Source organism: Tachyglossus aculeatus, chromosome 1 (assembly GCF_015852505.1).
Source record: "Tachyglossus aculeatus isolate mTacAcu1 chromosome 1, mTacAcu1.pri, whole genome shotgun sequence".
Taxonomy (NCBI): Eukaryota; Metazoa; Chordata; class Mammalia; order Monotremata; family Tachyglossidae; genus Tachyglossus; species Tachyglossus aculeatus.
In genome coordinates this window covers 71454389-71478166 of record NC_052066.1, presented here as the reverse complement: position 1 = coordinate 71478166, position 23778 = coordinate 71454389, and the positions used below count along the sequence as shown (strand labels likewise).

Sequence of the window (23778 nt, the reverse complement as noted above, 5' to 3'; positions counted from 1 at the left end):
TCATCAATCGTATTTATTGAGCGCTTACTATGTGCACAGTACTGTACTAAGCGCTTGGGAAGTACAAATTGGCAACACATAGAGACAGTCCCTACCCAACAGTGGGCTCATTTATGATGCTGGTGGGGGGGGGCTGCAATTACTCCAGTGAGGTGGGCAGCCCTATGCACTGACCTCTGCAATGACCATTCATTCATTCATTCAATCGTATTTATTGAGCGCTTACTGTGTGCAGAGCACTGTACTAAGCGCTTGGGAAGTACAAGTTGGGTCCCTACCCAACAGTGGGCTCACAGTCTAGAAGATTAAGTTCCTTACTGTAACACGCTCGGCTCGGTCCGTCGAATTTGTAATCTACGGGTTATCCATAACGTATCTATTTATGTACTCTCCCAAGCGCTTAGTACAGTGCTCTGAACACCAAAAGCACTCAATATAAATACGACTGAATGACTTCATTATTATTATTCTGCTTCCTTTTCTTAGATTGCAATTCCCTTGTGGGATCGGGACTGCGATCTCCCTATCGTGTATTGCGCAGGTCTCCAAAGACATTTCTAAATACCACAATTACTCCTACTGGATGGGTTTCCGAAGGGAAAGTTTGCGGACAGGGAAATGCAAAGGTAGCAGTGTGGCTCAGTGGAAAGAGCCCCAGCTTTGGAGTCAGACGTCATGGGTTCAAATCCTGCCTCCGCCACTGGTCAGCTGTGTGACTGGGCAAGTCACTTAATAATAATAATAATAATGATGGTATTTATTCAGCGCTGACTATGTGCAAAGCACTGTTCTAAGTGCTGGGGAGGTTACAAGGCGATCAGGTTGTCCCACAGGGGGCTCACAGTCTTAATCCCCATTTTACAGATGAGGTAACTGAGGCCCAGAGAAGTAAAATGACTTGCCCAAAGTCACACAGCTGACAATTGGCAGAGCCGGGATTTGAACCCCTGACCTCTGACTCCAAAGCCCGTGCTCTTTACACTGAGCCACGCTACTTCTCAACTTAACTCACTTAACTTCTCTGTGCCTCAGTTCCCTCATCTGTAAAATGGGGATGAAGACTGTGAGCCCCCCGTGGGACAACCTGATCACCTTGTAACCTACCCAGCGCTTAGAACAGTACTTTGCACATAGTAAGTGCTTAATAAATGCCGTTATTATTATCATTATTATTATTATTATTATTATTATTAGTCCATGGCCCCCTCGCCACCCCCGGCCACAGAACTCACTCTTTCGCCAGGCGGCACGTCTTGAACATGTTCTTCATGTGGAATAGCTGGATCCGTAGCAGCTGGAGAGAGGGAAAGGGGAGGAAAAAGAGGAAGGAGCTGCCATCATCAGAACAGCAGACTTCGGGGAGTCCCCCGGGGCCCAGTAATAATAATAATAATTATTATGGTAATTGTTAAGCGTTTACTATGTAAGCAGCATGGCTTAGTGGAAAGAGCACAGGCTTGGGAGTCAGAGGTCACGGGTTCTAATCCCGGCTCCAACACTTATCAGCTGCGTGACTTTGGGCAAGTCATTTAACTTCTCTGTGCCTCAGTTACCTCTTCTGTAAAATGGGGATTAAGACTGTGAGCCCCAAGTGGGATAACGTCATTACCTGGTATCGCCCCCAGCGCTTAGAACAGTGCTTGGCACATAGTAAGTGCTTAACAAATACCATCATTAGTATTATTATTATCATGTGCCAGGCACGGTACTACGTGTTGGGGTGGATACAAGCAAATCGGTTTGGACACAGTCCCTGTCCCGCACAGGGCTCACAGTCTTATTCCCCATTTTACAGATGAGATAACTGAGGCACAGAGAAGTGAAATGACTTGCCTAAAGTCACCCAGCAGACAAGTGGCAGAGTGGGATTCCCAGACTGAGGAGGCCTTCCCAGACTGAGCCCCTTCCTTCCTCTCCCCCTCGTCCCCCTCTCCATCCCCCCATCTTACCTCCTTCCCTTTCCCACAGCACCTGTATATATGTATATATGGTTGTACATATTTATTACTCTATTTATTTATTTATTTATTTATTTATTTTACTTGTACATTTCTATCCTATTTATTTTATTTTGTTGGTATGTTTGGTTCTGTTCTCTGTCTCCCCCTTTTAGACTGTGAGCCCACTGTTGGGTAGGGACTGTCTCTATGTGTTGCCAATTTGTACTTCCCAAGCGCTTAGTACAGTGCTCTGCACATAGTAAGTGCTCAATAAATACGATTGATTGATTGATTGATTGGGATATCTTGGGCTGCCATTATTGGAGTGGGAAACTCCGGCTGCAGCAGGAGTTTCAATCAGTGCCACTACACCATGGGAGAGTATCCCCCAAGTGAGTCTGCCTGTGCCCATTCCACTTACCCTCCATGTGACCTACTGGCACAGAGGAAAGGGGCAAATCAAGTGGGAAAAAGTCCGGGCCCGGCAGTCCGAGAACCTGGGTTTCAACCTCGGCTCCACTACCTGTCTGCTGCATGACCTTGGGCAAGTCATTTCACTTCTTTATGCCTCAGTTATCTCATCTGTAAAATTCATTCATTCATTCATTCATTCGTATTTATTGAGCGCTTACTGTGTGCAGAGCACTGTACTAAGCGCTTGGGAAGCACAAGTTGGCAACATATAGGGACGGTCCCTACCCAACAGTGGGCTCACAGTCTAGAAGGGGGAGACAGAGAACAAAACAACACATATCAACAGAATAAAATAAATAGAATAAGATATGTACAAGTAAAATAAATAAATAGAGTAGAGAAGCGGCGTGGCTTAGTGGAAAAGAGTGCGGGCTTTGGAGTCAGAGGTCATGGGTTCAAATCCCGGCTCCGCCAATTGTCAGTTGTGTGACTTTGGGCAAGTCGCTTAACTTCTCTGGGCCTCAGTTACCCCATCTGGAAAATGGGGATGAAGACTGTGAGCCCCATGTGGGACAGCCTGATCACCTTGTAACCTCCCCAGCGCTTAGAACAGTGCTTTGCACATAGTAAGCGCTTAATAAATGCCATTATTATTGTTATTATTATAATACATATGTACAAACATATATACAGGTGCTGTGGGGAAGGGAAGGAGGTAAGGCAGGTGGATGGAGAGGGGAAGGAGAGGGAGAGGAAGGAGGGGGCTTAGTCTGGGAAGGCCTCCTGGAGGAGGTGAGCTCTCAGTAGTAAAATGAGGATTAAAGCTCTGAGCCCCATGTGGGACATGGACTGTGTCCAACCTGATTCGCTTGAACCTACCCCAACGCTTAGTACAGTCCCTGGCACGTAGTAAGAGCTTAACAAATACAATTTTGAAAAAGGGGGGGACAGAGGGAGGAAGAAGAGAGGAATGAGGGACAGAGGGTGAAGTTGGTCCGCTCACAATCGTATACTGAAATGGGGAGATAACGCAGGCATCCTGAGTCATCATGCTCCAGGAAAAATATTGCCCTTTGATCATCATCATCATCATCATCAATCGTATTTATTGAGCACTTACTGTGTGCAGAGCATTGTACTAAGCGCTTGGGAAGTACAAGTTGGCAACATACAGAGACAGTCCCTACCCAACAGTGGGCTCACAGTCTAAAAGGGGGAGACAGAAAACAAAACCAAACATACTAACAAAATAAAATAAATAGAATAGATATGTACAAGTAAAATAGAGTAACAAATATGTACAAACATATATACATATATACAGGTGCTGTGGGGAAGGGAAGGAGGTAAGATGGGGGGGGTGGAGAGGGGGACGAGGGGGAGAGGAAGGAAGGGGCTCAGTCTGGGAAGGCCTCCTGGAGGAGGTGAGCTCTCATGCCCATGGCTTGAAGCTGTCTCTCTGGCCCAGACGGCCAGTCAATTCTGTCCTCAGCCTAAAATTGGGCCAGCTAGGTTTCTGGAGACCGGCAGAAGCGGAGGTATGGGGGAATGGGAAACACTGGAGCCCTAGTTAGGAAATGGAAACAGACGATAATAATAATAATGATGGCATTTATTAAGCGCTTACTATGTGCAAAGCACTGTTCTAAGCGCTGAGGAGGTTATAAGGTGATCAAGTTGTTCCACGGCGGGGCTCACGGTCCTAATCTCCATTTTACAGATGAGGGAACGGAGGCACAGAGAAGTTAAGTGACTTGCCCAAAGTCACACGGCTGACAATTGGCGGAGCGGGGATTTGAATCCATGACCTCCGACTACAAAACCAGTGCTTTTCCCACTGAGCCACGCTGCTTCCCCATGCTCATTTTGGGCAGGGACCGTGTCTGCCGACTCTGTTAATCAAGCAATCAACGGTAATTACTGAACGCTTACTATGTGCAGAGCACTGTACTAAGCGCTTGGGAGAGTACAACACAACAGAGTTGGAAGACACGTTCCCTGCCCACAGCGAGCTTACCGTCTGGTTCTCTCCCAAGCGCTCCGCACACAGTAAGCGCTCACTAAACCCCATTGTTAACGACGGTGACGATGACGGTTAACGGAGGGAGGGGACGGAGGCGAGAGGCGTCTACGGGCACGGTCCCCCCCGGCCTCCCTGGGTCTTACCTGGACTTGGTTGAGTAGCTTCACCTTCCTGTAAAGGCCGCTGTTGATGTCCTGCACGTTAAATAAGGGGTCGTTCCAGATCTTGGTGAGCAGGTCCTTGGAGAAGTTGCTGACATAATACTTGCTAAAGTCCCACTTGCGCAAGATACGGCTGGGGATGACCATCTGGGCGTTCTCGTGGCAGCACTGGCAGAAATACTTGCCCAGGTACTCGCAGTACCGCAGCCGCTTGATGTAATCTGGAGAGAGGGGGCAGGGGCGGGGGATAATAAGATTCATTCATTCAGTCGTACTGATTGAGCGCTTACTGTGTGCAGAGCACTGGACTAAGCCCCTTCAAGGCCCTGCTGAGAGCTCACCTCCTCCAGGAGGCCTTCCCAGACTGAGCCCCTTCCTTCCTCTCCCCCTCGTCCCCCTCTCCATCCCCCCATCTTACCTCCTTCCCTTCCCCACAGCACCTGTATATATGTATATATGGTTGTACATATTTATTACTCTATTTATTTTACTTGTACATATCTATCCCATTTATTTTATTTTGTTGGTATGTTTGGTTTTGTTCTCTGTCTCCCCCTTTCAGACTGTGAGCCCACTGTTGGGTAGGGACTGTCTCTGTGTGTTGCCAATTTGTACTTCCCAAGCGCTTAGTACAGTGCTCTGCACATAGCAAGCGCTCAATAAATACGATTGATGATGATGATGATAAGCGCTTGGGAAGTACAAGTCGGCAACAGATAGAGCGCTTATTCAACATAGCGCTTAGAACAGTGCCTTGCACATAGTAAGCACTTAATAAATGCCACCATTATTATTATTATTAATTATATATTATATAATATATATATATACAATTCTATAATAATTATATTATAATTATTATAGAGAGGGTCCCTACCCAACAACGGGCTCACAGTCTAGAAGGGGAAGACAGACAACAAAACATCTGGCCAGGTGTCAAGTCATCAGAATAAATAGAAATAAAGCTAGATGCACCTCATTAACAAAATAAATAGAATAGTAAATATGTGCAAGGAAAATAAATAGCGTAATAAATCTGTACACACATAGATACAGGTGCTTTGGGGAGGGGAAAGAGGCAGGGCGGTGGGGGATGGGGAGGAGGAGGGGAAAAAGGGGGCTGAGTCTGGGCTCAGTCATAATAATTATGGTGTTTGTTAAGCGCTTGCTATGTGCCAAGCACTGTTCTAAGCGCTGGATAGTGAGTGGCCAGCCACCTGGGGAGGGGGCTGTGCCTCAAAAGGACCTGCTGCTTGCTGGCAAACTGCCCACAATGTGCCCGGGGCCCTGCAGCCCCTCCCTGCCGCTCAGCTGCTTCATTCTGGTACGTTTTACTCATCCCGCTGGGCACCCTCGGCTCCTTGGTCCCGATGCCCCTGATCAATCAATCAGTGGGATTCACTGAACAATCACTGTGAACAGAGCGCTGTGCTAAGCGCTTGGGTGACAGCGAGACAAAAGAGTAGTTACAGATGTTCCCTGCCCACAAGGAGCTCAGAACAGTACTCAGCGCTTAGAACATAGTAAGTGCTTAATAGATGCCATTATTATTATTAGAGAGGGAGACAGACATCAAAACCAATTACAGATGAATGTGACCCAGAGCCTCGGACTCAGGTTTCAGAAACGTCTCAGCCTTTCCCAGTGCTTTCTCACTGACCCTCCTCCTCCGAGGATGAGTTGTGGGGAATGGGAGGCCCTGGCTGGGAGGACTTACCGGGATCCGTTCGGATGCCACAGCCTGCACAGCGGAAATTCTGCTTGGCCACAGTAATTTTTCTTCTACGGAGAGGAGAGAGGGAGGTGGAGGGGAAGGGAGTGTCCATCAATCAATCAATAGTATTAATTGAGCATTTACTGGATGCAGAGCACTGTACTATGCGCCTGGGAGAGTACAGTAAAACTACGTTGCTAGACAAGTCCCCTGCCCACTAGGAGCTTAGAGTCAAGAGGAAGAGCTTACAGTGTCAGATGGTTCTTGGAGAAGTGTCCCAAGCTGCAGGGGTGGGGGCAAAGGAAAGACCCCGAGGAGCCCCGGCTTGGGGAGAGGGGGTGAGGGGGTGGTACAGTGAAGGAATACAGGCATCCTGGCTCGGGCTTCCCGGGTCCAGATTGGGATGAGAAGGGAAATAATTTACCAGAAGGGATCTGGCCACCTGACTAGCTATCTCCATGGCCCAACCAGGAGCCAAGTGGTGAGGGGTAGCTAGAGGGTCCCAATAAAACACAGCAGGAATGGAGCTGCCCTCCTGAACCAAGCACGGAGCCACGGCTCGGCTTCCAACGAGCTCAAGGCAAGCAGTCGGGGACGGTGGGAAGGGAACATACGGCCGGAAAAAAACCAGACTAGCTACACCTGGGGGAAGCAGAGTGGCTGGAAAAGAGCATGGGCCTGGGGAGTCAGAGGACCCAGATTCTAATCCTAGCTCCACCACTTGCCTGCTGTGTGACCCTGGGCAAGTCACTTCACTTCTTTGGGCCTCAAGTCCCTCATCTGCAAAATGGGGATTCAATCTCCGTTATCACTCCTATTTAGACTGTGAGCCCCATGTGGGACCTGATTGTTTTGTATCTAACCCAGCAATCAGTAGAGTGCTTGAGGCACAGCGCTTAACAAATACCACTATTATTATCATCATTATTAACAAATACCATCAAAAAATACTGTTGGCAAAGAACGTTTCAGGGTCCAGGTGGCTAGCGTTCCTGCCTCGGGACAGCCTTAGGAGCCTCCCCTGGCCAGGCCCGATCAATCAGTGGTATTTATTGAGCGCTTACTGTGTGCAGAGAACTATACTAACCACTTGGGAGAGTAGTACGATGCAACAGAGTTAGTAGACAGGTTCCCTGCTCACCGTCCCTGGATAAAAGATTTGAGGTAGGGGACCGGGGTGGGCGGGAAGCCCGGAGGGAAGGGAGGGGTGGCAGGGATATGAAGAATGAGGACCTTTCACAGAGAGAAGGGAGGGGTGAGGAGCGGAGCCTTACGTGGGGGCCGGGTGGACGTTGAAGATGATCTGGGGCCGGGGCGGGGCCCACTCCAGGTTTCCTCGCACTCTGATGCGCAGTTTGTAGATGTCAGCGTGCTGCCCGTCGTCCGGGGAGATGGGCAGTGAGTCAGGAATGGGCAGGAGCTGGGAGAGAGAGGATCAGCATCAGATTTCCATCCACCTTCATCCCGGAAACCAAGTAAGAAGGAAAGCACGCTGTGAAGCATGCCCAGGAGCATCCGCGTGTGTACTGGCCAGGCTGACTCTTCACTGGAGCTGACCTTTCGGGGCTTGTTTGGTTCCATTATTTTCTGCCTTTCATGGGGCGCTTTCCTTCTTACTTCTACACACGACTTTGCTTCCAGCCAGTTCTGGGGTGTCCCATTCCACGATAGCCACTCAGGGGAGGAGGGGCTGTCACGCTTTCCTTTCCCCTCACTCGAGTCTCTAAACTCTGTGACCGCGCTTCCGGGACTGATTTGTAGGAGGCTTCACAGCCCGAGGTTTCATCAGCTCACGAGCGAGCAGTGAGCCAGTAAAACCTCTGGGAGAAGGATCCGCCAGCATGAATGACATGACATCCACAGGCCAAATCAAAAGGGTGGGTCTCTTTTGAAGGGGTTGTATCCCTTCTCATCTGAAGGACTAGTGGGAGATTGAGCCACAATATCAATCAATCAATCAATCAATTGTATTTATTGAGCGCTTACTGTGTGCAGAGCACTGTACTAAGCGCTTGGGAAGTACAAGTTGGCAACATATAGAGACAGTCCCTACCCAACAGTGGGCTCACAGTCTAAAAGCGGGAGACAGAGAACGAAACCAAACATACTAACAAAATAAAATAAATAGAATAGAATAAATAAATAGAATAAATAAAATAGAATAAATAGAATAGATATGTACAGGTAAAATAAATAAATAAATAAATAAAGTAATAAATATGTACAAACATATATACATATATACAGGTGCTGTGGGGAAGGGAAGGAGGTAAGATGGGGGGTTGGAGAGGGGGACAAGGGGGAGAGGAAGGAAGGGGCTCAGTGTGGGAAGGCCTCCCGGAGGAGGTGAGCTCTCAGTAGGGCCTTGAAGGGAGGAAGAGAGCTAGCTTGGTGGATGGACAGAGGGAGGGCATTCCGGGCCGGGGGGAGGATGTGGACCGGGGGTCGATGGTGGGACAGGCGAGAACGAGGCATGGTGAGGAGATTAGCAGTAGAGGAGCGGAGGGTGCGGGCTGGGCTGGAGAAGGAGAGAAGGGAGGTGAGGTAGGAGGGGGCGAGGGGATGGACAGCCTTGAAACGGAGGGTGAGGAGTTTCTGCCTGATGCATAGGTTGACTGGTAGCCACTGGAGATTTTTGAGGAGGGGATTTTTGAGAGGGTTGTAACCCCTCTCATCTGAAGGACTAGTGGGAGATTGAGCCACAGTTAATAATATTAATAATTGTGGTATTTGTTAAGTGCTTACTATGTGCTAGGCACTGAACTACGTCATGCTGCTTCTCCACCAGGGCCAGCCATGATTTGAGTCCTCCAGCTCTGCCCTCAAGAGGACCCAAGCCACCAGGACAGGCACAGATCAAATGGACCTCTGCGGTGGACAGCGGCTCACCGGCAAGCACTGGGGTGCCCCTAACAGCTAGGCTATACCATGGTGGAGGACTCAAAGGAAGCTTCAGGAGGCTCGGCTTAGGCCAGAGGGGCAAGGACCCATAATCACCTGAGAAACTGAAGTCCTCTAAAGCCCTAAAATCCTGCTTCAGCAGTGGCTCAGTGAATGTTTTCCATCAATACTCTCTTACAACAGTGTCTGGCACGGGCCCAAATTCTGGGGCCCAGAAGAGTCCTGGCTGGGCCCCAGGACAACACCCCATAGTCCAACCCCAGCCCAGGGCGCTTGGCCTCACAGCCAGGTTAGGGGGTGGGGCTGGAACTACCCTCTTGTCCCTTAGAGCTTTTGAGAATTCTAGCCCCAGGAAGTTCAGAGGAATTTGCACGTGTTTGTGTGTCCCTGGAGATGCAAAATAATAACTGTGGTATTTGTTAAGTGTTTACTATGTGTCAAGCACTGTTCTAAGCACTGGGGTAGATACAACGTAATCAGGTTGGACACAGTCCCACGGGGGCTCACAGTCTTGATCCCCAATTGACAGATGAGGTAACTGAGGCACACAGAAGTGAAGTGACTTGCCCAAGGTCACAGAGCAGACAAGTGGCATGACCTCAGCTCCCAGGCCTGTGCTCTGTTGGCCCCACTCCCTGGGAACCCCCATCGCACCAGGCTGAAGAGGTCCCAAACAGGTGGGCCCACTCAGTCCCCCTCCTTCTACTCTAACGGTCTGCAGGCCAAACCTGAGCGCCAGGTAATTGGGTCATCACTCTCGGGGGGTTTCTGAGGCCAGAGACCCAGAGGCAGTGGCTCAGAAGGCAGCAGACTAACTCGGTTTCCCCAGGATTGTCCTCACCTTCTGCGGGGCGTCATGCTCCGGGACCAACCACTCCAGCTCTGAGGCAGCCGGAAGCTGCATCCCCTCAAACTGCTTCAGGAGCCCCATGGCCACCGCCTCCGCCGACGTGGAGTTCAGGAAGCAGTGAGAGCTGAAAAACAAGAGAAAACTCAGAGACTGAGTGTAGGGGGCAGCCACGGGGGCAGGCGGACTGGAGAATCAACCTAAAATTCAGATGGGATACTCTGGGCAGGGGAACAGGGATGGGGGCATTTCCGGGTCAGTGATCTCAACTGAAATCTGGTCGGACTTTCTGTGCCTACCATGGCTTGCTGTGACCTAGAAAGAGGCCCCGTTCTCATCCCGGGGTCTTTCCGGAGAAAAAAACAGTACTGTTGCTCAAACAGATTCTAAGCCCAGGAGCGGAGAAGCCAAGGGGGGATTCCTGGAGCTGCTTCGAACAGCTGTGGGTGGCAGGGAGATAACTTTGTGGCTACTGCAGACATTATTACTCTATTTATTTATTTTACTTGTACATATCTATTCTATTTATTTTATTTTGTTAATATGTTTTGTTTTGTTCTCTGTCTCCCCCTTCTAGACTGTGAGCCCACTGTAGGGTAGGGACCGTCTCTAGATGTTGCCAACTTGTACTTCCCAAGCATTTAGTACAGTGCTCTGCACACAGTAAGTGCTCAATAAATATGATTGATTGATTGATTTAGGTGGGGCGCTCCCAGACACCTGTGCAATCCAATCTCTAAGATGTTCCCAGGACCAGGGCATCACAGCTTCGACCTTCCAGAGGCACCAGAGAGTGATCACAGTCACAGAATGGAGAAACTAGACAGTTATTCTGGACCCCTCCATCTCACTTACCTGGGACTCTCTAGTTTTCTGTGCCAGGCTAAGACCTCATGACAGACATATCATAACACGCCCGCTCGCCTACCTGGAACTCCCTCCCTCTCCACATCTGACTGACAGCTATCCTCCCCATCTTCAAAACCCTATTGAAATCACAATTCCTTCAGGAAGGCTTCCAGTCAATCAATCACTCAATCGATGGTATTTATTGAGCTCTCACTATGAGCAGTGCACTGTACTAAGCACGAGGAAAGTACAATGCTTCGGTCCCTGCTCATGACAAGCTTACAGTCTCGAGGGGGAGACAGACATTACTATAAGTAAATGATTTATATTATATAATTTAAAGCTATGTACATATATGCTGTGGGGTTGGGGCGAATATCGAATGCCCAAAGGTCACAGGCCCAAGGGCATAGATGATGCAGAAGGGAGAACGAACCAGAGAAAAGAGGGCATAATCAGGGACTAATCTCTCATCTGCCCACCCTATTTCTGCTCCCTGCATCACCTATGCCCTCAAATCTGTACCTGCTAAGCACTCAAGTGCTCATCCCTCTAATGAAGAGAAGCAGCATGGCTCAGTGGAAAGAGCCCGGGCTTTGGAGTCAGAGGTCATGGGTTCAAATCCCAGCTCTGCCAATTGTCAGCTGTGTGACTTTGGGCAAGTCACTTAACTTCTCTGTGCCTCAGTTACCTCATCTGTAAAATGGGGATTAAGACTGTGAGCCCCCCGTGGGACAACCTGATCACCTTGTAACCTCCCCAGCGCTTAGAACAGTGCTTTGCACATAGTAAGTGCTTAATAAATGCCATTATTATTGTTATCCCACCCCTACCTCACTTATGTACCTATCTTTATATTCTGCTGCTTCTCCTAGCTGCAATTTTTTTTCATTATTATTATTATTATATTCATTAAATGCTTGATACGTGTTAAGCATCACCAATCGTATTTATTGAGCGCTTACTATGTGCAGAGCACTGTACTAAGCGCTTGGCACTGTTCTAAGTGCTGGAATATATACCAGAGAAGCAGATCGGACAGTCCCACATGAGGCTCACACGCTAAGCAGAATTGGCAATAGGTACTGTTTAGTTTAACTGTGTACTGTTTTACAGTTGAGGAAATGGTGACTGGCACAATGTCACACAGCAAGCAACTGGCAGACCCAGGATTAGAACCCAGATCCTCTGAGTTATCTTAATCTGGTGAAGAAGCAGCATGGCTCAGTGGAAAGAGCACGGGCTTTGGAGTTAGAGGTCAGGGGTTCAAATCCCGGCTCTGCCAATTGTCAACTGTGTGACTGTGGGCAAGTCACTTAACTTCTCTGTGCCTCACTTCCCTCACCTGTAAAATGGGGATTAAGACTGCGAACCCCACGTGGGACAACCCGATCAATCAATCAATCAATCGTATTTATTGAGTGCTTACTGTGTGCAAAGCACTGTACTAAGCGCTTGGGAAGTACAAGTTGGCAACATATAGAGACAGTCCCTACCCAACAGTGGGCTCACAGTCTAAAAGGGGGAGATGGAGAACAAAACCAAACATACTAACAAAATAAAATAAATAGAATAGATATGTACAAGTAAAATAAATAGAGTACTAAATATGTACATACATACATATATACAGGTGCTGTGGGGAAGGGAAGGAGGTAAGATGGGGGATGGAGAGAGGGAGGAGGGGGAGAGGAAGGAGGGGGCTGAGTCTGGGAAGGCCATCATTATTATTATTATCTTACATGACCTATCATTTAAGCACCAGCTCCAATACATATGCCTCTCCTTCCTCCTGTCTGTAATTTATCTTAGTGCCTTTCTCCCCAGGTCACGTCTACTGGTTCTACCGCCCTCTCCCAAGTGCTCAGTACAGTGCTGTACATCCAGCAGGAGCTCAATAAATACCGTCAACCAATCGGTAACCTAGTGGATAGAGCACAGGCCTGGGAATCAGAAGGACCAATGTCCTAATACAATTTCCACCACTTGCCTGCTGTGTGACCGTGCGAAAGTCATTTAACATTTCTGGGCCTCAGTTACCTACCTGTAAAACGGGAATTGAGACTGTGAGCCCTATGTGGAACCGGGACTGTGTCCAACATGATTAGCTTGTATCTACCCCAGCGCTTAGTTCAGTATCTGGTACACAGTAAGCCCTTAACAAATATCATTCGAAAAAGAGGCTTTAACCTATTTCCTCTGGGCTCCACCTCCTCCCTCCTCTCCCCACCGTCCAGGAGAGCTCTGCTCTTCAAGCAAGAACCCTTCCTCTCCTCCTCACTCCTCAGGGCAGAGGTTTCCCCAGGAGATACGTACAAGGTCTCAGTGGAGAGGATGGATCTGCTGCTGGATGCCGCGCTTCTCTTGATGTCAGCATCTAAGTGGAAATGAAAGGAGTGAGGGGGCTGCGGGAGAGGAGGAGGCAGAGAGCAGAGCGGGCCAAGTGATCGTGGAGGCATCACACGACCCCCAGCTCGACATTCTGCAGGGCGGCACTGGAGTTCTTCTACGCAGACGCACAGCGGGGATTACGGGTGTCAGTGCGGGGTGGGCTTTTCTAAGTCACTGGATGCACACTACCTGGGGAAGGTTAGGCAGGGTCACTGACATAAAGCACAGTACCAGTGGGCTCGGGGCAACTGTGGATTTAGGCACAAACCCATGCACACGAGGAAAAGAAGGGAGGCTTTTATCGGTCTGATCGGTGGGTGAGATTCAGAAAGAAGAGGTGGCGTCCTGAGAAGGGAGGCTCAAATCCAAAGGAGGGGGAGAATGAGAAACAAACAAGCCCCGTCCAACCCTGCCCTCACACTTCCTCTCCCTGCCGCTCCTTGGCATGCTCCTCTGTCCCCGAGCAGATTACACAGAAGGGCCACTTGGAGAAATCTCTCTTAAAAGGGCAGGAACAAAGAAACTTCATCAACTACAAACTGGGCTCTTTTTATGGATTTCATCCTCCACTGATACCCAGTGGGAAGGAATTCATCTGTATTCTCTGTCTCCCCCTTTCAGACTGTGAGCCCACTGTTGGGTAGGGACTGTCTCTATATGTTGCCAACTTGTACTTCCCAAGCGCTTAGTACAGTGCTCTGCACACAGTAAGCGCTCAATAAATACGATTGATGATGATGATTGATGATGATTCCAAGGACTTCCAAAAAAAACCAACTGGACAGCACACAGATTTGTACGGAAATCAGTTCAACAGATTCCTTCCTATAGTTGGGTCTAATTTGGGGAGAATCACTCATTCAATTGTAGTCACTGAGCGCTTACTGTGTGCAAAGCACCATTCTAAGAGCTCGGGAGAGTACAGTGCAACAATAACCAGATACATGCCGGCAGATTGATGAACTCTGTGACGACGGTTTTCGATTTGAGGTTTCTGGAGAGGGGAATTATCTAAGGCCTTTTGAGATGCCAGGAGAGCAGCCTACCCAGGTCAAGTAATCTGCAAACACACCCACACACAGAGCAGAGCAGATGCACACAGGAACGGAGCTGCCATCTACTACCCATAAAGGAAGAAACTAAGGTAAGTGGATGTTAGCAAAGCCGAGGGTACTTAGCTTCTACAAATCTAGGCGACAGATTGCAACTCATTCCATTCATTCCAATGAACTACTCCTTGCCTGCTCTGGAGAGTCCTGGAAAAGCAGTCAGAAAAAGCTGAGCTTTCAGGCTCTGGTCACTGCCCGACCCCTCTGTTCCCTGCTCCCAATTCTCCCTCAAGGCTGGCCACCGCTGTCTCCCAGACACCCCCTAAAAGCTGGGGTGGAGAAAGGTGGCAGGAGTGACCTCCTTATGTCTCCCCGCTCTGCACCTGGCTTTTTCCCCGGACCGTGCAAAGACCAAAGCTCTTTGGGTAGGAGAAGCAAGCACAGAAAAGGAGTACAAGAAAGAAACAGAGGAAGCCTCCTGCTTGTTCTCCTGTCCTCCCGCATTCTCGGCACTAGCACTCTAAGGCCGTGGCCCTCCCCAAGGAAATGGGATGTTCTGACAAAAACCTGTGGTCAACTCCTGGGAACTTTGGCAATCTGTAGAGTGCTAGTGACTTCCCCTTTCCTAACTTTCATCACTCAATGGTATTTAATGAGCATTTAGAGTGGACAGGGCCCTGAAGCCACATTCCCCACAACCCAGACTTTACCAGAGCAGGCCAAGAATCAGGACCTAACAGCCAGGACATGCAGATCCAAGAACACAGAGATGGTGATTCCAATTTACTGTGCTGAGGCGCTAATGATGGAGACTGCAACTCTCATCCAGTTCCCCTGGAGCCCTGCTGCTCCCCGTGACTCTTTAGATCCGAAAGAAGCCAGCAAGCTCACACACAATGATGCCCACACCCGCACACGGTGAAGCCCACACCCACACACATTTACACACAGACAGACTACGGGGGCGAGGGTTTGGGGGGCCGGGGAGGGGAGGGAGGCACTCCGACATGGGCTACCTGAAAACAACGAGGCCATTGACACTGACAGTCCGTTCTTAGACATGTGAATCAGGTTAGATCCATCGCTACCATCTGCGTGACAACGGTGACAAAAGGGTGCACTTCAGAGCTCAGCTAGGAGGAAGGAAAGGACCCGGGGCCAGGAACAGGTAGAGGGAAGAAAGCTGGGCCCCTGCCATACCTGCTCTTTGGGGCCAGGACTCAAAGTCTCTCTCTGAGAATGAAGTACCTCCCTAGATAAACCCGAACTTCCCATCCTCCATGGGTGGTCTGCATGGCAGACCCCTGGGAAAGTGGATGGCCCGGATTTCCCACTTAAACCCCCCTTCCAAGCTCATCCAAAGATCTGCCCAGTTTGCCTAAGGTGTTTATGGATTCCCTTCGGGGCCGGGTTCAGCAGCCTTCTCCGGCTTCTGGGCCCTGGTACAGAAAGTGGGTTCGCTGACTGAAGGAGCTTTTCATACACAATGGGGAAAAGAGCGTGTCCTGAAGCCAGATTCATCAATCGGTTTCACCCCCATCGGAATGCCATGCACAACACTGATGGCCAATCCCGCCTGGCAGTGAAAGGACAGACCTTTCCTCTCCTCCCTATCTAAAATGGATAAGCATACACCAGGAGAGAAGCCGTCTCAACTGCCTGGTGAGCTACAATGCATTCTAAGGTTTCCCTCCTCCAGACCTCTTCACCCCTAAAAGAACACAATTTCAAGATGGGGCCATAACCATACTCACTTCAAGTTGGGGTCCTGAGGAACCACAGTCCATGTCTAGAGGTGGGGATGTTTTTTTGTGTAAGTGTGGCTTTTTTTTTTTTTGCAGTATATTTGTTAAGTGCTTACTAGCTGTCAAACACTGTTCTAAGCGCCGGGGTAGATGCAAATTAAGTAGGTATGACACAGTCCCTGTCCCACATGGGGCTTGCTGTCTAAATAGGAGGGAGGACAGGAGGACTGAGGCCAACAGAAGTGAGGTAACTTGTCCAAGGTCATAGAGCAGATAAGTGATTCCCAAGCCCAGGCTCTGCTTCTCACTCATCCAAATGGGCAAATGGAAGTGACGGGCTGACAAGTAAACAAAGCTTAGAGAGCAGCGATTTGCTCTCTGTCACTTCCCGGCACTTAGCGCTGTGCCTGGCACATAGTATAAGCCCTTAACAAATACCACGAAAACAAATAAACTACTGGGTGGGGCCAGGGTGAAGGTGGGAGGGGAAGTGGCTTTCGGCGTGGTTTATTAAAATGAAAACCGTTTCTCGAGGACGTTTCCGAGGGAGGCGGTTTACGGGGGAGAACCCCCGAGAAGGGACTTTCACTTTGCCAAAGCAGTGGGGAAAGCTCTGGGCCCAAATTGTACTTCCCAAGCGCTTAGTACAGTGCTGTGCACACAGTAAGCGCTCAATAAATATGATTGAATGAATGAATGAATGGGCCCTCCCGCTGAATCCACCGTGGCCTGGAGCACAAGTCGTCCAGGACCCACGGAGTCACCATCATGGCAGCTTGCTGCCCCGAGAAGATGCCACAGGCCTCGCTCCCCACCAGAACAGGAAGGGTTCACCTCAGCTGTCCGGTGGGGAGCTCCTGGGGTGGGGATACCGGCTCAAAGGCCTAGGGAAGAAAGGGCCTCGAGCGGGGAATGTTTAAGGTCAACGGGGAGTGCCCCATACCTTGTATCTCAAATTCGTCCACCTCGTCAGCCGAGCCGGAGTCAGAGAGCCGTGCCGAGTCCCGGGAGCTGAGCTGGGAGCCGCTGGAGGTGGCCAGGAAGCCTATGGGGTCGGGGGAGAGGAGCTGCTACAGTACAGAGATGCTCAGCCCCGCCCAACGTTAGCAGGGAGGAGCAGGGAGGTTTTGAGATCCTGACGGTGGGAGAGACCAAAGGGCAACTGGCCAAAGGAGACCCGGAGGGGCAGAGGAAAGCAACTCATCTCCATGTCAGGTATTAGATTTCCCACCAGCACTAAGCACTTAGTCTTTCCAGACTAAGCCCCCTTTTCCCTCTGCTCCCCTTCCCCTGACTCACTCCCTTTGCTCTTCTCCCCTACCCGCCCCACAGCACTTCTGTATATAGGTATAAATTTATAATAATTCTATTTTTTAATTAATGTTGCATATATATCTATAATTCTTTTTATTTATAATGATGCTACTGATGCCTGTTTACTTGTTTTGATGTCTGACTCTCCCCTTCTACACTGGGATTGTCTCTGTTGCTGCAGTGTACTTCCCAAGCGCTTTAGTACAGTGTTTTGCACACAGTAAGCGCTCAATAAATACGACTGAATGAATGAATCTATGCCTTCGGGGTAGGAGAGAGAACCCTGGAAATCCAAGTCTCAGACTGTCGTCCGTTGTTGCATAAGCCCTGGACTGGCCGGGCCAGAGGAGCAACTTTTGCTCCCCTCAACCCCCACCCCAGCACGAGCTCTCTTATCCTCTGGTAATCTAGGGGAGCCCACTTTCCGGGGGCCCCCAGGTACAGTGCATATTCCTTAGGGCATGGGCATTCATTCAATCTTATTTATTGAGAGCTTACTGTGTGCAAAGCACTGTACTAAACGCTTGGGAGATACACAATACAACAATAAACAGACATTCCCTGCCCACAGTGAGCTTCACAGTCTGGCCAAGGGTCAGATAACAGTCGAGGGTGATGAAGATAATGATATTTCTAGACTGTGAGCCCGTTGTTGGGTAGGGACCATCTCTATATGTTGCCAGCTTGTACTTCCCAAGCGCTTAGTACAGTGCTCTGCACACCGTAAGCGCTCAATAAATGATTGAATGAGTGAATGAATGAATACTTGTTAAGCGCTTGGTGCCAAGCATTGTACTACGTGCAGGGGCAGACACAAGGTCATCAGGTTGGACACAGTCTCTGTCCCCCGTGAGGCTCACAGTCTAAACGGGAGGGAAAAACAGATATTGAATCTCCAGATGAGGACACAGAGAAATGAAGTGACTTGCCCAAGGCCACACAGCAGGTAAGTGGCGAAGCCGGAATTAGAACCCATCTCCTCTGACTCCCAAGCACATGCTCTTTCTGCTAGGACAGGATGTTTCCCTAGGTGGGAAAGAATGGTCTCTTCCTGAACCTCAGGCATCACTTTTGGAAATAAGCAAAGGACTACGCTTTGAAAATGGGCCAAAAAGCAGAACTAACGCTCCCTGCTCGGCGAGAAACGCCTTGGGATGAAAAAGAAGCAGCTCGACACCCCCAAGCACCCAACAGAGGTATGGGGATTAAGACTGTGAGCCCTACCTGGGACAGGGACAGTGTCCAACAATAACAATAATAATAATAATGATGGCATTTATTAAGCGCTTACTATGTGCAAAGCACTGTTCTAAGCGCCAGGGAGGTTACAAGGTGATCAGGCCGTCCCACGGGGGGCTCCCAGTCTTAATCCCCATTTTCCAGATGAGGTCACTGAGGCCCAGAGAAGTGAAGTGACTTGCCCGAAGTCACACAGCTGGCAATTGGCGGAGCTGGGATTTGAACCCATGACCTCTGACTCCAGAGCCCGGGCTCTTTCCACTGAGCCACGCTGCTTCTCCCCCAGTGTTTAGAACAGAGCCTGGCACTTCCCAAAGGTCACAATTATTAAAGGACACCCCCAAGTACCCAGTAGGGGTAAATGACTCAGGGAAGCGCCAAGGCCCGGGCCTCTTCTGCGTCTCCCACCGTAGCACTGTACGGGCTTAGCCGAACTTCCCTGGAAGGAGATGTGCTGCAGCCCACCCGGCCGGTTTGGGCAGACCCTCCCCAGAGCCAAGGACCGCACTCACTCCCGGCCTCGGCCTCCCCGTAGGCGGGAATCAGGTGATTGGAACGGATCTGCTGTCTCCGCAGGCGGATTTTTTGCTTCAGCTCCTGGATCTCCTTATCGCTCTCATCCTCCTCCTCCTCCGGGTGCCGGCTCATCATGTTGCACTTCATTAACTCGATGGCAGCAATCAGTGACTCGGAGATGCTGAAGTGGGCATTCTCCTGGGGAAAACGGAGCGGGGAATAAAGGGAATCGATCAATTAATGGTTTGTATTGAGTGCTTACTGTGTGCAGAGCACTGTACTAAGTGATTGGGAGAGTAAAATATAATAGAGTTGGTGGACAGTTGGACATGTTCCCTGCCTGCAAGGAGCTGACAATCTAGAGGGTGAGACAGACATTAAAGCACATTACGGATATAATAATAATAATAATGGCATTTGTTTAGTGCTTACTATGTGCAGAGCACTGTTCTAAGCGCTGGGGGGGATACAAGGTGATCAAGTTGTCCCACGTGGGGCTCTCAGTCTTATTCCCCATTTTACAGACAAGGGAACTGAGGCTCAGAGAAGTTAAGTGACTTGCCCAAGGTCACAGAGCAGGCATGTGGTGGAGTCAGCATTCGAACCCATGACCTCTGACTCCAAAGCCCGGGCTCTTTCCACTGAGCCATGCTGCTTCTCGTACGTAAGTGCTTTGGGGCTTACGTACGTCCGTAAGTGCTGTGGGGCTGAGGGTGGAGTGACTACAGGGAGCAAATCTAGGTTCGAAGGTGATGGAGAAGGGAGAGGCAGAAGGAAAAAGAGGGAGAGGAAGAAGGGGAAAGGAGAGCTTAGTCAGGAAGGTTTCTTGGAGGAGATGTGACTTTCAGATGGCTTTGAAGGTGGGGATTGTGGCGGTCTGTCGGAGATAAAGGGGGCGGGAGTTCCAGACCAGAGGGAAGATGTGGGCAAGGGTGGGTGTCGAGATAGACAAGATGGAGGTACAGTGGGTAGGTTGGCATCAGTGCTTAGTGGGTTCAGGGAAACCCAAACGCTCCACGATTAGGACTCAGAAAACCCGAGTCTCCGGCAACCTGGAGCCTCAACTCCCTAGTTCCCATAACAATTCCAAAGTAGATACGTAATTGCCCTCTCCAAGGGAAAGCCATCACGGGAGAGCTCTCCAAATGATGATGATGACGATGATTCTGGTGCTTGTTAAGCCCTTACTATGTGCCAAGCACTGTTCTAAGTGCTGGGGCAGATACAAGGGGATCAGGTTGGACACGGTCCCCGTCCCTTATGAGATTCACACCCTAAATCCCCATTCTACAGATGAGGTAACTGAGACGCAGAGAAGTGAAGTGACTTGCCCAAGGTCACGTGGCTGACAAGTGGTAGCGCTGGGATTAGAATCCAGATCCTCCGACTCCCAGGCACGTGCTCTATCCACTAAGCCACGCTGCTTCTCTAAAGGCACTGCTCAGCCTCAAAGCCATCTTAATAATAACAACAATAATGGTATTTGTTAGGCACTCGCTATGCGTCAAGCACTGTTCTAAGCACTGGGGTGGATACAAGATAATCAGGTACAACTCGGGGCTCACAAACTAAGTAGGAGGGAGAACAGGGATTGAATCCCCAATTTACAGATAAGGGAACTGAGGGACGGGGAAGTGAAGTGACTTGCACGTGGCAGAGCCGGGATTGGAACCCAGGTCCTTCTGACTGAGCCCCCCCCCATTCCCAGATTGAGCTCCCCCATTCCTCTCCCTCTCCCCATCCCCCCGCCTTACCTCCTTCCCCTCCCCACAGCACCTGTATTTATGTTTGTACAGATTTATTACTCTATTTATTTTCCTTGTACACATTTACTATTCTATTTATTTTATTTTGTTAATACGTTTTATTTTGTTGTCTGTCTCCCCCTTCTAGACTGTGAGCTCACTGTTGGGTAGGGACCGTCTCTATATGCTGCCAACTTGGACTTCCCAAGCGCTTTTGTACAGTGCTCTGCACACAGTAAGTGCTCAATAACAGTGCTTGGCACATAGTAAGCGCTTAACAAATGCCATCATCATCAATAAATACGATTGAATGAATGAATGAAAGAATGAATGAATGACTCCTGGGCCCAGGTTCTCTTCACTAGGGACACGTGGCTTCTCTTGCCGACACAATTTCCGCTCAGCAAACACCCCTGCCCTTACGAGCCCTGCTATCTACTCCTGTCTATTTTTCAGAGGCCGTGTGAAACCATCAACCCCAAGACCTCCCCTTCCCGTCCCGATCCTTAGCCCCCTTACCTTCTCCAGGTCTGCACAACTACCAAAATCCTGCTCCGACAGGTAGCTGATGAGGGACTGTCCCTCCGAGGGTCTCCGGAACATACCTTGCCCCGAGCACAGGTATCGCCCGCCGTCTGCGGAGGAACAAGGAGCGGATGGAGTCGGTTTGGGGCTGGCCGATCCGGGCAAGGCAGGCTTGGCACAGAGACTACCAGCGCAGATGCCCCCGGCCTCAGCACTCAGCACCCGCCCCCCGGAGAGAGCAGGCCAGACCACCAAGTCACTTGGGGAGGGAGAGAAGGAGGGGAGTTGGCTTGCCTGGCAAACCCCCACCCCGTTTCTGGATAATCCCAGGCCAGGGAACGGGATCGGCTGTGGCGTCTCATTAGTCCACTCTCATATCGTCCGGTGATGGGCTTCGGGCTCCGTCCACTGAGCATTCAGAAAGGGGTGTGTTTTTCTCACAGCCCTGGGTAATTCCTCAGCAGGGCTCGGCCTCGGTCAGCCGAGTGAGCTCAGAATTTATTCCGTGGCCTCTGTCCCGGGGCCCGGTGGCTGGGAAATGGATGGTGTGTGGGTGGCTATACCATAGCATACGGAGTTCGGAGGTGGAGGGGCAGTGGGGTTGGTGGGTAAAGAAGGGGGAGTCGGGCCCAGCTGGAAAGCTGGCAAAAGGAGCAGTGACCGCAGGGCACAGTGTCCCTGGGCTGGGAAGGGTGGTGATGATGATAATAAATAATTAGACTGCGGGCTCACTGTGGGCAGGGAATGTGTGTGTCTGTTGTTGTACTGTACTCTCTCCCCCAAGCACTTAGTACAGTGCTTTGCGCACAGGAAGCGCTCAATAAATAAGACTGACTGAATGAATGATGATGGTATTCAGCACTTAGAACAGTGCTTTCCATATAGTAAGCACTTAACAAATACCATTATTATTATTATTATTTATTAAGCACTTACCGTGCACTTACTCCTTCCCTTCCCCACAGCACCTGTATATATGTTTATATGTTTGTACATATTTATTACTCTATTTATTTTACTTGTACATGTCTATTCTATTTATTTTATTTTGTTAGTATGTTTGGTTTTGTTCTGTCTCCCCCTTTTAGACTGTGAGCCCACTGTTGGGTAGGGGCTGTCGCTATATGTTGCCAACTTATACTTCCCAAGCGCTTAGTACAGTGCTCTGCACACAGTAAGCGTTCAATAAATACGATTGATTGATTGATTGATCAAGCACTGTACTAAGCGCTGGGGTAGATACAAGCTAATCACGTTGGACACAGTCCCTGTCCCACATGGGGCTCACAGTCTTAATCCCCGTTTCAGAGGTGAGGTAACTGAGGCCCAGGGAAGTGAAGTGACTTGCCCAAGGTCACAGAGAAGGCAAGTGGCGGAGCCAGGATTAGAACCTAGGTCCTGACTCACAAGCCCGGACTCTATCCATCAGGCCACTCTGAAAAGGTACAGTAGGCTGGGCCAAGAAGCTAAAGCCCAGAAGCTCAGCAGGTAAGCGGGAGCAACCGCGAGTAACCCACTGCACAAGCCAAAACAAAAGCCACGCTTTTCCAGCCCCTGTTCACTGACCGTACTCCGTGCACAGTGAGCCGGGACTGCTGCCTTCACCGCTCCGGCCAGAATAGGAGACGGGGCTCCTTAGCCTCAAAGCATCGCTGCAGGATTCTGGAATCAGCCGCCACCAAGAAGATACACGTACAAAGGCAAAGAGAACGCGAACGGGAGGGTCAGATGACACCCGTCTCGGGGGGGTTCCGATCTCCGACGTGCCCCATTCTCCCTGCCTTCCACAAACAGGGGAGGTGGCACGCCACAGGCGATGGAAAACAAAGCTCAAATCAAGTCTGGTGGTCTCCAGCAGGGAAGGAGGGAAGAAGGCCATGGAGGGTGGGGCAGCGTCGACAGGCAGAGGAAAGGGAATCAGGGAGGATCATTCTGGTGTCCCCTCTCCGGAGAGCTCCACTCTGTAGCTCATCCTCAGGGCAAACCCTGTAACTTTCATCTCTCTCCTGTCCCACCTCCTTCCTGGGAACTGGCCCCAGACATCCCCTGGCTTGGAGAAACCACCTCCAGAAGGCAACCTCCTGGAACGGGCCCTGGTATATGGACCCCTTGAGAGAGAGGCATGTTGAGCCTCTTTAGCTCCCTATGGGGCTTAAATATGTCAGGACAGTGCACACGTTTAGTTTATTTTACATACGGGCAAGTAATTGAGAAGCAGCGTGGCCTAATGGATAGAGCACAGGCCTGTGAGTCGGGGGACCTGAGCTCTAATCCCGGCTCCACCACTTGCCGGCTGCGTGACCTTGGGTAAGTCGCTTCACTTCTCTGTGCCTCGGTTGCCTCATCTGTAATATGGGGATTAAGACTGTGAGCCCCATGTGGGACACCAACCTTATACCTTCCCA

The 23778-nt window shown here is 50.0% G+C and overlaps 1 protein-coding gene across 1 annotated transcript in view; it reads right to left on the bottom strand.

The window, feature by feature from the left end:
- Window positions 1-23778, bottom strand: part of RUBCN (rubicon autophagy regulator) — a 121874-nt gene that overhangs the window by 16474 nt on the left and 81622 nt on the right. Inside the window, exons 9-19 of the mRNA XM_038742812.1 lie at window positions 22940-23035; window positions 21368-21483; window positions 19100-19301; window positions 16978-17079; window positions 15306-15380; window positions 13166-13226; window positions 9995-10127; window positions 7527-7672; window positions 6256-6320; window positions 4521-4759; window positions 1233-1294 (exon numbers count right to left, since the gene is read on the bottom strand). Coding sequence (XP_038598740.1) covers window positions 1233-1294; window positions 4521-4759; window positions 6256-6320; window positions 7527-7672; window positions 9995-10127; window positions 13166-13226; window positions 15306-15380; window positions 16978-17079; window positions 19100-19301; window positions 21368-21483; window positions 22940-23035 — 1297 coding nt within the window. The remainder of the gene's footprint in view (window positions 1-1232; window positions 1295-4520; window positions 4760-6255; window positions 6321-7526; window positions 7673-9994; window positions 10128-13165; window positions 13227-15305; window positions 15381-16977; window positions 17080-19099; window positions 19302-21367; window positions 21484-22939; window positions 23036-23778) is intronic.